Source organism: Mustela nigripes, chromosome 7, assembly GCF_022355385.1.
Source record: "Mustela nigripes isolate SB6536 chromosome 7, MUSNIG.SB6536, whole genome shotgun sequence".
NCBI classification, from domain to species: domain Eukaryota; kingdom Metazoa; phylum Chordata; class Mammalia; order Carnivora; family Mustelidae; genus Mustela; species Mustela nigripes.
In genome coordinates, this window is record NC_081563.1 from 18,732,667 (window position 1) to 18,747,801 (window position 15,135).

Consider the following 15,135-nt stretch of genomic DNA (forward strand, 5'->3'; position numbering starts at 1 on the left):
GAACCCACCCCTCCTAGAAGGAGCGTGGCTGTGAGCCCCCGTGCTGGCCCTGAACGGCTGGGTGACCTCCGGGATGTCACCTCTCCACCCTGGGGTGATATTAGGTTGACAGGCTGGACCACACGGCCCCGATGTCTCAGCCCCAGCATCGGCCAGCACCACTGCTCCCGCAGGGGCTGAGGCTCACAAGGCGGGGGTGGCCCGGCTTCTAGGCCTGGGGAGGGCTCTGGAACTCCACAGGGCACGGCCGACCCATGAAGTCCGGCCCCCGTCCCGCTCTTGCTGCCGGGCGTGGGGGCGGCGCACCTGACGTTCTCGTGCCGGTACATGTACATGGTGTTGAACTGCTGCTGGTCCTTCTGGCTCTCGTCCTTCTTCATGTCCTTCAGCATCTCGTCCGCCACGTGCTTGGGCAGGATGGAAAGCATAAGGTTCTCCTGCGGGGAGGAGGACAGCGTTAGTGGGGAGGCAGGTCTGGCCTGCATCCTTCCAGAGGCGGGTTCGGAGGTTTCCGGCGGCAGACGTCAGCCAGAGGCTTTCCGCGCAGACCCCACGCGGGGAAGCAGCCAGAGGCCCAGGCAGCAACTTCCTGTGACTGAGCTTCTTCGGGCCCTGACGGGAGTCAGACACTCATGAAGAAACCCACGCTTGGTTCTGTGCCTCTAGAACATCCTCAAGGCCACAGGGAAGGCGACAGTGCCTACATCGCTGGGAGCCCCCAAGGGCAGGACCTGTGTCATCCACCCCACCTTGCACAGAGCAATCACTTAATTCTGATTCGACATGACCAAAGACCTACCATGTGCCAGGTAGCCCGCTGGGAACCAATGCTACCAAAGGAGTGAGTCTTTGCCCTCAGAGGGCTGAGGGTCTCATGGGGGACAGGTAAGTGTGTCCACTGCGGTGCGGTACGGTACGTGCCCAGACGAGCGAGGGAGAGCAGGGGAGTAAGAAAAAAGGGTTCCAGAATCAGCCGGGAGGTGTCGGGGCAATCAGGAGGGCTTCCTGGAAGTGAGGCTTGAAGATTAAGATGTTGAGAACATCTCGTCGGAGGGAGCCACAAAAAAAAGGCACAGAGACCTAAGGACCCCAGGTTCAGGGACCTGCAAGTCCTTCAGTGGAGGGAGAAATAGGGAAGTGCAGCTCCAGAGGTGGGTTCGGATGGGGGTGTCGGGGAGGGGGACGGTGTGGGGGACGGTGTGGGGGGGCGTAGTCAGCACACTGCCATCTGCTGGGCGAATCCCGCCACTGCCTGTTTGCGCCAAAGTAGTCTTGCTGGCCCCCAGCCACATTCGCTGGTTTCCGTGTCATCTACGGCTGTCTTCTCCCTCCAACAGCAGAGCTGAGTTGTTGTGACAGAGAACATATGGCCTACAAAACTGAAAGGGCTCTTCTGGCCCTTTCCAGAAAATGTCTGCTGACCCCCGTTTTGCACCACAAAGGGCCTCGGGTGCCAGGCGAGGAACAGGATGGCTCCTTCCTGAAAGCCACAGAGAAGGACCAGGGCAGACACGGTGGGGTGGGGCAGGGTGACCAGTCAGCTGTCACCCAGGCAGAGGGAGGGTTTGCACCAAGCAGGCAGGACAGGCCCATGGCTTGGGCTTCTGGGTGGAAGGTGCTGGTCTGAGGGGTCAGGACCAGAGAGGCAGAGAGATGTGAAAGGAGAGACAGGGCTGGTTTGGGACGCACTGTGGGCAGAGGCCGAGCCGGCTACGGGGCTGGGAGCCGGGGCAGGAGACGGACCCCAGGAGGAGGTAAAGCCGGACAGGGAAGCCCAGGCCGGGCGCCACGTCAACAAGGGTGCGTGGCCTCCCCCGAGGTGGGGAGAAACCTGAGGCTGCGGCTCAAGCTGAGGTTTGCGGGATGGAAGCTCAGAAGCATCAACAGCTTCGGGAAGTGTGGCTGCGGTGAGGCTCTCTGGAGGCCTGCGGGGCGCGGCAGCAAAACTGAGGGCAGCCTGGGAGAAGCGGGGTGGGGGGGGGGGCACAGCAGGAATGGGAGGGGACGGAGAGGCACATCTGGGTCTGTCCCCTGTGCTGGAGTGATTCTGAGGCACCAGACCACGTGCTGCTGACCAGGTTGACGGACAGGGAGGGGCCAGGCGGGAGGGGAGGGGGGTCCAGGAGCACCGTGTCTAGCCGGCCTGCTGCTGGTGCAGGGGTGGCAGGAAACCAAGAGCTGCTCTGCGTCCTCAGCGCCTGGGGCCAGGCCAGGCGTCACAGGACCATAGAGAAACAGGGGCTGTGGGTCCTGGTGGGCACAGGAGCAGGGGACCCTGCCTTCCACAAGGGCCTGGGAGGACGCGGGTCCCACTGGCTCTTGTTCTCTGTTGTGTTCAGTGGACCCCGAGGCCACAGGCCCCAGCCCTGCGTATTAAACACACCTCTCACTGGGGCAGGAGAACCAAGGTGAGGAGGTTCTGCTCTTCTCCCTGGAGTGAGGCAGCTAAGAGCCCCTCGGGGGCCCGGGCCCGGGCCCCCCATAAGGCAGAGGGCTGGGGCCTCACCTGCTCTGGGAGAAGACGGCTGAGCGGTAGGGGCAGCCCCTCCCTTCTACTATGTGCAGACCAGAGCCTCGGCCCACTCGCCCCTGCGCCACAGGAAGTCCCTCTCCCCTGTCCCTCCTTCTTGTGGCTAATCACACCATTAAGGACCAGGTGGGCCCTTGGTCCAGTGTGCGGGGTACGGCTCTTACCTGAAGCACCACAGCCATTACCACCTTTCTCCCATTTCCACGGCTATGTGGCCCCCACAGCTAACCACCAACCGGGAGGCGCCAATGCCAAGGAACGAGGGGCCAAAATCAGCCTGGTGTGCCCTGCTGTGGCTCCCGCTGAGCCCAGGAAGGAGCACGAGGCACGGTCCCTGTGCCCGCTGCCTGCACATGGTGAGGGGCCTTCGGAAACCGGACTGACCCCAGGCAGGAGCAAGCACTCAGCTGGGGCAGAACGGGGGCCACAAGGGGGGGTTTTCCGGACAAGCCAGAGACCTGGGGCCCTGCCAGCTCTCAGGGCGGCCTGGGGGGAGCTGCCGGAGTCTGGAGGGTGAAGGTGGTGAGCGCTGGGGCAGGAATCCGGCTGGTAGGGACAGGAGCACATGGACGGGAAGAGCTTGAGCTCTGGACCCCACGGCTCACTTCAGGCCCCGCCACTGAGACACGCAGGGTGACACCACATGACTCTCACTGTCCCTGGCCTTCGTTTCCTCATCGGTAAAGCAGGAGAAAAAGTGACTCCTCACTGTAGGGCATGAAGGACAGGCCTGTATACAGTAAACACTCAATACACAGCAGCTGTTATGACACCTGAGGAGACATAACTGTTGAGCTGAGGAGAGTGTGGCTCCTGAGGGTGTGGAGACAACAGGTGCCTCAGAAAGACGAGGCCTAAAATCCTTTGGGCCTTGAAGCTGGCCACAGGTTTATGACAGGTTAAGAGTCCCAGTGGGGTATCCAGGGTGAGAAGAAAGTCTTGGGGTCACTTGGCCAGGCCTAGGAACTCTGTCTGGTCCAGGCACAACAATGAAAGGGAACTGGCTCCCTCCTTCCATGCGTGTCCCTGCCTTGCTCTCCCTCTGTCCCCCCACCCCCTGGACCCCGCCACGTGTGTGTGCAGGTGCTCGCTAAGGGGAAGAAGAGGTAGAAGGTAGACGTGTGAGGAGTGCGGGAGGGCCCACCACCCCAGGGAAGAGGGCACGCAGGTGTGTGCGCAGGGAGGGGTCGCGGGACACCAAGGATTAGGAAAGTCCCAGTGTTGAGCTGGACTCCCGGCCAATCCGCCTACCAGCCCCAGCAGCCCGCACCCAGCGCCCACAGGATCAGGCCTTTCTCCCCGCGCTCAGACCCCACCTCAGAGTCCCGCCCCTCCAGAAGAGCCTCTCTGGGCAACCTGGGAACCAGTCCAGTCCTGCGAGGTGCTCTGTGCCCCGGATCACAGTCCCAATTGCCCTAAAAACATAGCTAGGCCTCTACAGGGGAACAGGGCGACCCAGAGCAGCTGAGGGCTGTGGCTTGGTCTCCCCAGCATAGAGGCAGAGCCTGCTCTTCCTCAAAAAGAAACTACTATATGTTTTGGGAGTCACAAGAATGTTCCAGGCCTCTGGCCCACTAATGGCTCTCCTGGGAATTTTTCTAACAGATAGAATCCACAAGAAGAAAAAGACATACATGCCAGAGAGACTTCAAGGCAACATTACTCACACTTGTGGAAAAGACCAGAAGGCCCAAATGCCCAGGAAGTGGCTCATTCAACTGGGACACATCCTTGGGATGAACCTCAGAAATCATCATAATGACTAGTGCCGTGAGGCAAACATGACCAAAGGGAAAAAGACCCAACACCGTATTCTGAGGAGGCGACGGCAGACCCAGGTGTGGCCCTGAACCACGGCAGGAGAGCGTGTGCGAGAGAGAACAGGGTACTGCGACCTGGCGAATGGAATCCAGAGAAAACGGGAGGTTTTTCAAAACTGCTATATGGTTATGCTGCCGCTGACTTTTCACGTACTTCTTAAACAGGAAATAAACACAAAACTTCCTGTTGACGCCAGCTGTGACCCTGACCCCACTTGGCTGCAATGACCAGATTTCTTAGAAAGGGAAGAGCCCTGCAAGTCCACCGGGCTCGCTCCGGACTCCCACGTCCGCCTGGATATGAGCTGAAGAAGGAGACTGATGCCCAGGTTCGAAGCCAGGGGGGGACCCCCTCCCCACAGCACAAGAGGAAGGTGGCCAGGGGTCCTCTCTTGAGGGCCGAGTGACAGAACGATCCTCCCGGGCTGGTTTCTGTCTCGCCACTCCCCAGGCAGATGGACACTACGGGCTAATATCAACGCCGTCTCTCTTCGCTAAAACTTCCTCACTTCCCCTGTATTTTCCTGTGTGTGTAATTCTGCTTCCATTCTGACCAAATCAAACCATGGAGGGGGTAAGTGGTTTCCCCCAGGTACCTCAGAGTCAGTGACGGATCCAGAACCAGAACCCAGGGCTCCTGGACCGAAAGAGTGGGTGGGATTTTCTTTTTCACCAAAAAAAATGTGCTTTTGACACAGTAATTCTCTCATCCAAGTTGGACGCTATTTTGCTGCAAATATGAAGGAACATGCAGTACCCAAATCTTCCCTAGTAAGGACCTGACGATGCTGTTCTAGAAACCCGTACGAGGACTCTCCCGTGGGTGAGCCACTGGAACGTCCTTTCTGTGCTGCCCCGTGCTCGTGGAGTTGAGCTGGGACGTCCGGCCACTCCTGGTGTGGGTCCCTCCTTGCAGAAGCAGACCAAGACCTCTGTGGCTGCCTCAGCATGGTGGCCCGGCAGCAGACCAGACCCTTCTTTTTTTCTTTTTTTAAATATTTTATTTATTTATTTGACAGACAGAGATCACAAGCGGGCAGAGAGGCAGGCAGAGAGAGAGGAGGAAGCACGCTCCCCGTTCTCCTGCAGAGAGCCCGATGCGGGGCTCGATCCCAGGACCCTAAGTTCAGATCATGACCTGAGCCGAAGGCAGAGGCCTAACCCACCGAGCCACCCAGGTGCCCCAGACCAGACCCTTCGGGGCCTCAGGGAGAGCAGGCCAGGGCTCGTGGCAGCTGCTGGCATTCCTTCTGATGGGTCAGCAGAGCAGAGGAGAGGAGACAGGTGCTACTGAGGGAGACGCCTGGCTCCCCATGACAGACCCCGGCAGGCCACAGTGACCTCCCTCAGCCTCTGTACACCCTCCTCACAGGCTGAGGGGAGGGGAGAGGGGCCAATGCCAGGAGGCCTGGTCTCGGTGACTTGCTGTGGACCCTGAATGTAACCAACAGGGCCAAATGTGAGGGTCAAATGCTGAGTCACCCTACAGCTATGACAGAGGCCAGCTGTGGGGGCCCTAGAAGGCCTCCACCGTGACACATCCACAGCATGAGGCCACCCAACTGCCCGCAAGGGGCCCAGTAAGGTTAATGGGGGAAATGTGGCATTGTTTGACACCGCTACCGGCAAGAGCAGAAATCTATGGCAAATCCCTGGACGTCTGGGCTCCAGGAGGTCCCTGCTTCCAACGAGCCCATTCCCTCAGGACCTCAGGCCCCATAGCATCGTTGCTCCGAGTGGCAGCCTCAAGCATCACCCGAGGCCGCTTCCTGATGAGGCCCAGATGACCTCAGGTAACCTGTGACCACATTAAAGTTTAGAAGTTCCCCCTTAAAAGCCTTCAAGGAAAGAGTTCCTCAAGGAAACTGTTCACCTGGGCCCTCATTGGGGAGGGACCACACGGTGCAGGAGCCTGAGGCCAGGGATCAGAGGTGGGCTGAGGGGCCGGGAAGCCACCCAGAGGCGACACAGAGCAACCTTCAGGCCTGAGGGTGTGTGGAGAAGGAATGGTGCTTGCCTGGAGGTTCCCACAACAGGAAGCTGGTGAGGCAAGGCTTTGGGGAACAGACTGTCGCTTCTAGAGCAGGAAAAAAATGTTCTACGAGTCAAAGCAGTTCAAACAAGGAATATGAGGAATATGCTGCCCAGAGAGCTAGTGAGCTCTGGTCCCAGACACCGGATGAGGAGGCTACCGGAGGGGGCCAACCACAGGATGGTCCAGCGGACAGGGACATGCCAGACCCGTCAGGCCGAGGCCAGGGGCCCTGCCACACGGGTCCACGCAGAGAGATGGGGAAGGTGGGCAGCTGCCTCACGTGGTCTCTCCCCAGTCCCGCTGTGCTTTGCGGGCTGTCCTCGAAATGCGCACCAAGTCAAGGCCTTGACCTGCTCTGGGAAAAGAACCAAAGGAAGCAAAACAACGAACAAGCCCTGAAAGTTTCTAGTAGACTTCCTGGTACCCAGATCCCACGGAGAAGAACCGGAGCCCGCCCTGGGCACTGTGCGGAGGTGGGGTGGGGTGGGGACGGGCTGGGGCGCAGCGTGTGTCCCAGTCCCAGGCAGGGATCTGGAAACAGGTATTTGCCGCACTGCTCAGGTGGGCCCTGAACCCCTGACAGGGACAGGTGGTCCGGATGGCCTCCACAAGGCTCTGGGAAGGAACCAATCGCGCCCCCTTCTCCTTAGCAGTGACTCAGGCCAGGCCTGGCCTTTGTAAGGCTCAGGACTGAGACAGAAGCAGGAGGCCCCTGCTACCCCCAGGGGTCCTGGGGCGGCACTCGGGAGTGGATGACAGCACGTGGGCTGCAGGGGTGTGGATACCTGAGCTTGGCTGATGAGCGGCTAAGTTTCTACAACATCCTTGTCAAGGGGCAGAGGGAGGAAGGCTTACAAGGGAGAGAGAGATCAGCAGCGCCCGGGTACCTGGGGGCTGTGTGCGGCGTCTGCACCGAGCAAGCACGGAGTCTGCATGCTGTGTCCTTGTGCACACCCACATATGTCCTCTGTGTGTGCCGTGCACACACACACACCTCACTACAACCCATAACAGGCTGTGAGCACATGCACAGCTGTCCACAAACACATCTGCTCTGGGCCTGATTTCTCCAGATTCTTGGAGCTCCCAGGACACTTGAAAGCCAAAGAAACGTCCAACGGCCACAACAGGTGCCCATCCTGGCCTGACCAGCTGAGCAGAGGAGGCAGCACAAGGAAGGAAACAAGGAGCGGGAGGACCTGGCCGGCCCCAGGAGGCGAGAACCCACACAGCTCACCTCTCCCCAGTGAGAGGGCGAAGGGCCACGACGTGTGAAATCGGGAAACTCCCGAGCTGCCATGTGCCCGGGGTGCGCAGCCACCATATAGACGAGGGACCCGCACGGGCTGCCCCATCCAAAGACACGGTCACCACGTCCCTCAAAGAACAATCACTGGTCATCTCTGCAAGTCCCCAAGCTAAATGCCAGCAAGGTCAAAGGTAAACAGTCCTCCCGAGAGGTCCGACGGCCTGGGCACTCAGGTCCTCCCGCAGTGACTGGTCTCATGGGGCCGGAGCGCTTTGCTGTCTTCAGCCAAGGGCTGTGGGCATTCACAGGCAGCTCAAAGACCGGCATCTCTTTAAACAAGCCCCTCGTATGTGAAAACAGCATCCCCAGAGTCTCCCAAGTTGTCAGCCCCGAGACGGAAGCAGCGTCATGCTTAATCTCAGAACGGGGAGGGGGGCGGGCCAACAAGTCACCACCAGGCCATGTCATCAGTGACAGTGCAGAAATCACACAGACCCAAGGGCAGCGCAGAACCCTGACCCTGCTGGAGGGGGAGAGGGGACACTTGCCTGGACTCCTGTACGGTCTCCAGAGATGGGGGCCACCGTGCGGGCCAAGGGGACTGCCATCTCAGGAGATGGCCCTCTGGGCCCAGAGACGGCCACGTGTGTGGTGTGTGCAGCCCTGGCCCGGCGTGGTTGACACGGAGCAGGTGCTCCATAGAGGTTTGGCGAGATAATGAGCTGTCAACTAGGAGCCGCGGCCCAAGGGGCAAGCCGTCGCCTTCGAGCAACTTTCGGCAATCAAACAAATGCTGTGTGGTCTGTGCTGTCCAAGATGGTAGCCACGAGCCACTTGTAGTTACGGGGCACGGAAGACGTGGCTGGTACAACAGACACACTGATGCTTAATTTTTCAATTTTAATTAAATGTACATGGCCACATATGACTAGTAACTTCCTTATCAGTGCATGCAGTTCTAGACACTGTAGCAAGCAAGTGCGGCTGACGGGCCAACTCTGGGTAACCGAGAGCCGATGCCTGGAGGACCCCGAGGCCACATCTGTTGTCACTGGGAAAGACCTGCCGTGTCTGCGGTGGGAGCACAACCACGGGCTTCCGTCCTTGCTCAACCCACCCAGGCGTGAAGGTTCCAGCGAGTCTGACAGACCAGCTCTCCACCTGTGAGGGTCGTGGTGGTTTGGGTTCGCTCCCTTTGCTCCTCCCGATGGAGCAGTAAATCTTACCAGTGCTTTTCCCAAACACAGCTCCCCCCTTCCTTTACTCTCTGGGCCTTTACTCGGCTCGGCCCCAGCCCAGTTCTGGCTGGGCTTCTGGCCCCAGGCTCTCCCATGCAAGTGACGAGTGATGGGTGCTCTGGGGAGGACTCCGTCCGCCACGTGTCCTGCTTCACCTCTGCACTCAGCCCCCGCTGACCCACTTCTGCCCTTCCACGTGGATCGGGACTCCATTCTCCCCAGTGTGCACTGGCCAGCACCCACCCGGCTTCTTGAAAAGCCACCCAAGAATCCGCACCCATCACGTTACAAATGCGAGCCTGAACACACGTTTCCCAGCCCTTCTGACCCGGGCCGTGTGGTTGCCAACTTTCGCTGGACTCCCCAGCATGAGGTCCTGTCTTACAGGAACCCCCTCCTCACCCCTGGAGGGCCCCTCCGGAGGATGCAGATGCAGACCTGGCCCAGCGAGCCTCCCAAACATGCAGGCAGGGCACAGGATGAGCTGGGTGCCATCAATTCTCCTCCTAGACATCAGAAAGACGGACTCTCCACCCCCCACCGAAGCTGGGCCTCCTCCCCCTCCAATTGCCTCCTGGCCCCAATCCTGACCGCCATCACGGACTCCCCACCCTCTCACCTCCTGGGTCACTCAGCAGTCAGTCCTGTTGGCTCTGCCTTCAAAACACATCCAGAAGTGTTCCCCTCGTCCCCTCCACCCTGGTCTGAGCCACTATCCTCTCTTCCAAAAATTACCGCATTGCTTCAAATTGGTCGCTCTGCTTCCACTGCTCGCTCTTCTCCACCAGCAGCCAGATGGATCCAGTTCAAACCTACCACCCTCCAGGGTCTCCCATCTCCCTCAAGGGAAAGCCATGGTCCTTACAAGACCTTGCAGGACTGACTCCCACCCACTCCCTGCCTCACCTCCTCCCTCTCTTCCCCTGACTTCTACTCAACCTGCAACCACTGCCATGACGTCACGTGAACCTACCACAGGGCCTTGGCACTTACTGCTTCCTCTCCCTAAACATTGTACAGCTCCCACCCTGACTTCCGGTCTCTGCTCAAGTCTTATTTTATCTGAAAGCCTCCTATGCTCCATCCCCTGCTTTGCCCACAGCCTTCCTACCTGCTAATAGCATATGCTCATTTAATATCTGTCTCCCCACTGGAATCTGTTTTGCTTAAAACCACATCCCAGCGCCAAGGACAGGGCCCACAATATTTCTGCAATAAATGCTCTCTCTTTTAGACCTTTTAACAAGCTTACTCCATTCCTACTTCACAAGGGGGATCTGAGGGCATAATTAACGGGCGCAAGGTCATGTGGCAAGTAAGAGGCTGGCGCGGATGTGAACGCGAGTCTGACTCCTGAGCCCTGTGCTCTCGTATCTTTCCATTTTCCAAGGCAGTCATGTATACAAGTTTTATAAAGAGAATGTCCAAATTCTTAAGCATTACAAATGTTTTAAACTCTAGGCAAGGTCAAAGGAAGCAGATCCCCACAGGCCAGGCGTGGTCCAAAGAAGATACCCGTGAAGCTGCCGGTACCCAGAACAGAGGCCCCCGCTGGGAGGGAGGTGCGCCACCTCTGCGCTGGGTTTGCCGGGATGATTCAAGGAGGTAATCCCGTGAAAACGCAGCCCAGGGCTCGACACAAAGTAACCTGCTCATAACTACCCCATGATGAAACAAAACGTTGGGCCCCTGGCCAGAGAAAGGGCAGGACTCAGCACAGCCCCAGCCACACTGGTCATGGACACGGATGGTAGTCGCTAAAACTGGGGACACACACGCAGCGGGTGGTGGGGGGGCAGGCGCTGCAGCTCTGACCGCCGCCACCTCCCCCTACCCCTGGGCCATAGCTCTGAAGCCACGCAGCCCTCACTCAGTCCTGGGGCTGCCCGACCCTGCAGATGCCCGCCCGCCCCCGGGAGGCCCCATGGCTTGGGAAATACCTGTCCTCTGTGGGCTCGTCCCTTGCATTATTTAAAACGTGGATTTATTCTGCTAAGTCCTAAAACGTTAGAATGAAGAACGTTTTGTCAAATCTGAGGGGTGGCGGTGGAGCCCACAGAAGCATGAATTCCTGCTTCACACTCCGGGCAACTCGCCTTCTGGCTTTTCTCAAACCAAGACATGCTCGTGGCTGAAATGAAGCTTACAAATATCCGATACACTGGAAGTTCAGGTGGTAAGTACATTCGAGCCTGGTGTTGGCGTGCAGGGTCGTCTGTGGCTCTCTGGGGGTTTATGGGTCTGTCCCGCCCACATCAGGGGCTGATGGCACAGCAGCCTGGCCCTGGGCCACCACACGAGGGGCTAGAGGCACAGCTGCTGGGACCATGTTCCTCCCACCCTGCACCTGCCCCCCCCACCCCTGCCCAGTGGCTCCCCGGAAGGCAGGTCTCCAGCCCCAACCTCACTGTTGCCAGGACATGAGCCAGCATGTTAAGGAGGGACACCAGATGCCCCAACCCCAGGGCAAGAGGTAGCTGGTCTCTCTCTGTGTGTCTTTCTTGCTCTGTGTCTGTCCTCTCCTGCCCTGACTTCCCTCTCCCCAGCCAGCCTCTCGTGAGGCGTGGGCAGAGGTCAGCCAGGAGGACCGTTCAAGAAGACAAGCAGCGGAGCTTACGAAATGACAGCACTCCAGAGTCCCAAGCTCTGGGGCTCCCAGGAGAGAAGTCTGTGCCTTTCCCCGTGAACAGGTGGTTCTTCTCTCCAAGACGTCAAGGCCGAAGGTCACTCCCTAGAGGAAAGACTCCAGCAGGAAGAAGAAACGCCACCCCCTGGTCACAGTGACCCTTAAAGCCACAGTTGGCTCTAAGTAGAAGGAAAAGCAGAGAAAAGGGGCTGTTCTGTCCTGCACATGCCCCCAGGGGCTACATGGAAACCACCCGCACCATGCTCCCCAGGGTGCCCAGACGAAGATGACCTGGCCCCCTGGCCTTCCCTGAGGCCAGCGGATGCTTCTCTGACTTAAAATCAACCCTGCGCAGTCAGCCCTGGGCTCTCCCTCCTCCCTTCTGATGGGTGGGGTCCGGGGCAGTCCTCCCTTCCCCGAGTAAGGACAGGCCCACCCGTCTACGAGAACGTGGTCTGAAGGAAACGCTTGCCGCTGCCACATCCTGTCATCCCTCCATCCTCCCTGGCGTCCTCCTCCAACCTTGTCCCACTCCCTGGGAAGTAAATTCTGAGCGTGAGATCCAGAGAAGCTCGGAATCCTGTCGTTTGCACCTGGCGACAGGTATGTGCTGCGCAGGTTTCCTGTCAGCCTGCCGTTGCCACACCGCCGTTGGGCCACTTAGCAACCCTCGAGGTCCCCAAGCACACCCTGGGGTATGGCCACACGGGTATACAGAAAAACAACGCCAGTCCTCCGGTCCTCTGGGCTCCCTGCTCTACCCTAACAGGCCCCTGGAGCTGGGGAGGCGGGAGCGAGGCCCCAGGTCCATCCTATGGCCCCGTGCCCCAGGCTGGTGCAGGGGTTGCCTCCGCAGTGGGACAGGTGCTCAGCAGAAAGAGTGCCCCGTGCCTGCCAGAGGTGCCGTCCCAGAACTCCGGCTCCCAACGACCTCGGGGCAGTCAGGACCCCCTGACCCCACCCTGCAGACAGGAGACTGGGGTCAGGGAGGCTGCAGCAATGGGGCGACTGGAACCTGAGAACCCCCATCCCACTCCTTCTCACGACACAGACGTGCCCACTTCGGTGCCAAAACAGAAGGGGAAGCCTGTACACCAAGGCCCGGGGCTGCTCTGCACCTTCCAGAGGTGGGGGTGGGGGCGAGGGGGCCCACGGTCAGGGGTCACCTGCCATTACCAGCAGGACGCTGGCCATCTTCGTGAAGGAGAGTACGACCTCCCAGGTGACAGTGGCAAGGAAAACAGAATCCGAGGAGCTGGGATGGGTTCCCCTCAGCCTGGCTGGGGAAGGGGAGGAGGCCCAGAGAGGCCACCGTCCTGCTGGAGGCTGCCCAGCCGCCAGGGCAGCTCCCCCCGTCGGTGTACACGCTGCTCCACCGCCCCCCCCCGCCCCCCGGCAAGGCTTAGAAAACAAGATAAATACACACCAACAAAATCCAAACTGAGACATGAACCATGATATACTCAATTCTGAAATGAAGTCTCCTCTGCAAAGGATCTACTGAGCGTATTTTTAATTAGGAATTTTTCACCAAGGCATCTAAACACTGGGAGGGACCACAGAGGCCAAGACCTCAGACAGCTCCTCGCACGGAAGCCGCAACGAAACCAGTTTCCCCGACTTTCTGCAGCCCTTTCTAGCATATTCACATCTACAATCCCATTTTTTTGTTAAAGATTTTATTTATTTATTTGACAGACAGAGATCACAAGCAGGCAGAGAGGCAGGCAGAGAGAGGGGGATGCGATGCGGAGCTCAATCCCAGGACCCTAGGATCATGACCTGAGCTGACCTAAACCACTGAGCCACCCAAGCGCCCCTACAATCTCATTTTTATTCTCACCAGAGGTCCTCGTGGGAGGACAGCGATATGAGATTGCTGACCTTTCCTCCTCACCGGCACTCAGCCGACCTTCCCAGATGTCAGGTCGGCCCTGCCACCCAGGGAGGGAGGCAGCCGGGTCCCATCTACCTGGGGCCCCTTCCCCAGCCAATGTCCCCAAGGCAGGAGCCAGCGCGACAGCAGCCAATAGCACGAAAGAGCTTCGCCGTCTCTAGACCCATCTCCGTGTTCTTACTTCAGCGATTTCCAGACAACCCCATGACGACGGCATTATTTTTAATCTCACTTTTGCAGAAAAGTGAAGACCAAACAGGCAGAGTGCCAACATCACAAGGTGAGAAAAAGGTGGGAAAGCCGGGTCTCACTTCTCCCCAGAAAATGCTGGAGGAAGTAATGCACACAAATCCCAGGGCCAAGTTCATCAGCAGGGCCCGCCTGTGGTGCAGGCTTCACACCCTGGGGTCGGTCCCAGGGAGAGGCGCACACAGAACGGCAGGTACGTGCGAGGACCTCAGGCCTCAGTCCTTAGGGGCGAGGAAAGCAACCAGCTGCTCGGGGCTGGCCTGACGCTCAGGCAGTGCCTTCTGTGCAGTTTTGAAGATCAGGCTTGGGTATGGGGTTTTCTTTCAGAGCGATGAACATGTTTTAGAACTAGATATGGTGCCTGCACAGCCTTGGGAAGTTCTCAACGGCACCCTTTCGTATGGTTAACTCGATGGCACAAGAATTTCACCTCCATAAAAAGGAAAAAAGAAAAAAAAAAAAGCAAATTTGGAAAGCTCTAAGACCTTTTCTAGCAGAGAACAACTTATCACATTGTAGTTTTTAAGGTTTTTTAAAAAGATTTTATTTATTTATTTGACAGAGACAGAGGCGGCAAAAGAGGGAACACAAGCAGGGGAAATGGGAGAGAGAGAAGCAGGCTTCCCGCTGAGCAGAGAGCCCGATGCAGGACTCCTCCCAGGACCCTGCGATCGTGACCTGAGCCGAAGGCAGAAATCCAAGACTGAGCCACCCAGCCACGCCTAAAGTTATTTTTAAATATTTCCCAAACACCCAAGGGATGGGAAGTTTGGGTGGTCTTTTCTACACTTCTATCTTCAGATTTTTATCTGACAACAACCATCCGATAGGAGACAGCCCAGTGCACTGTGCAAAACAGACTCTCCATTTGGCATCCACAGTACCACGTGACGCAGGCGTCCACGCTCGGACAGCTGGTTCTTAGCCGCTATTCTTACCAGCTATCTACGAGAATAACATGTTACTTCTATAATCAGGAAAACATGCTGAGGACACTCTCAAAACACAGAGGAAGAAAAAAAGACTCGTAGGGATAATTCTCTATCAGTGTTTTTTTTTTTTTTTAATACTTGTTTGCATTTACCAAATAGTCTACAATGTATGCTAAAATATACAGACAAGGAAAGCTCTTCCCAGCCTCAGTCTACCTGGCCCGTGACTTGAGCCAAAGGAGTCCTCAGCAGAAAAGAGCTCACGGGACACCACGACCTCCTCGGGGCCCCTGCCCTGCCACTGGGGTTTTCAAACAGGCATTTCTGGAAAAGCTGCTGCAATCCCATATCAAAGCAGCATTTTCTCAATAAACCAGGAAGATTTAACCGCCCAAGTGCATTCTCGTTCACTGCTGGGAGGAGTGTAAATTCTATGAACCTCTATATGAGACAATTCAGTAATATTTCTCAACACTAACCATGAATGTGCCTGGTTTCCTAAAAAATGAGAACTACTACCGAGAACTACCACATGAGCCGTTAATTCTACCTCTGGGTT

The 15,135-nt window shown here is 57.7% G+C and overlaps 1 protein-coding gene across 2 annotated transcripts in view; it reads right to left on the reverse strand.

The window, feature by feature from the left end:
* The window catches only part of ADCY3 (adenylate cyclase 3), a 77,396-nt gene that overhangs the window by 19,980 nt on the left and 42,281 nt on the right, over positions 1-15,135 (reverse strand). For both annotated transcript variants that reach the window (XM_059405248.1, XM_059405247.1), the window contains exon 4: positions 307-437. In XM_059405248.1, coding sequence (XP_059261231.1) covers positions 307-437 — 131 coding nt within the window. The remainder of the gene's footprint in view (positions 1-306; positions 438-15,135) is intronic.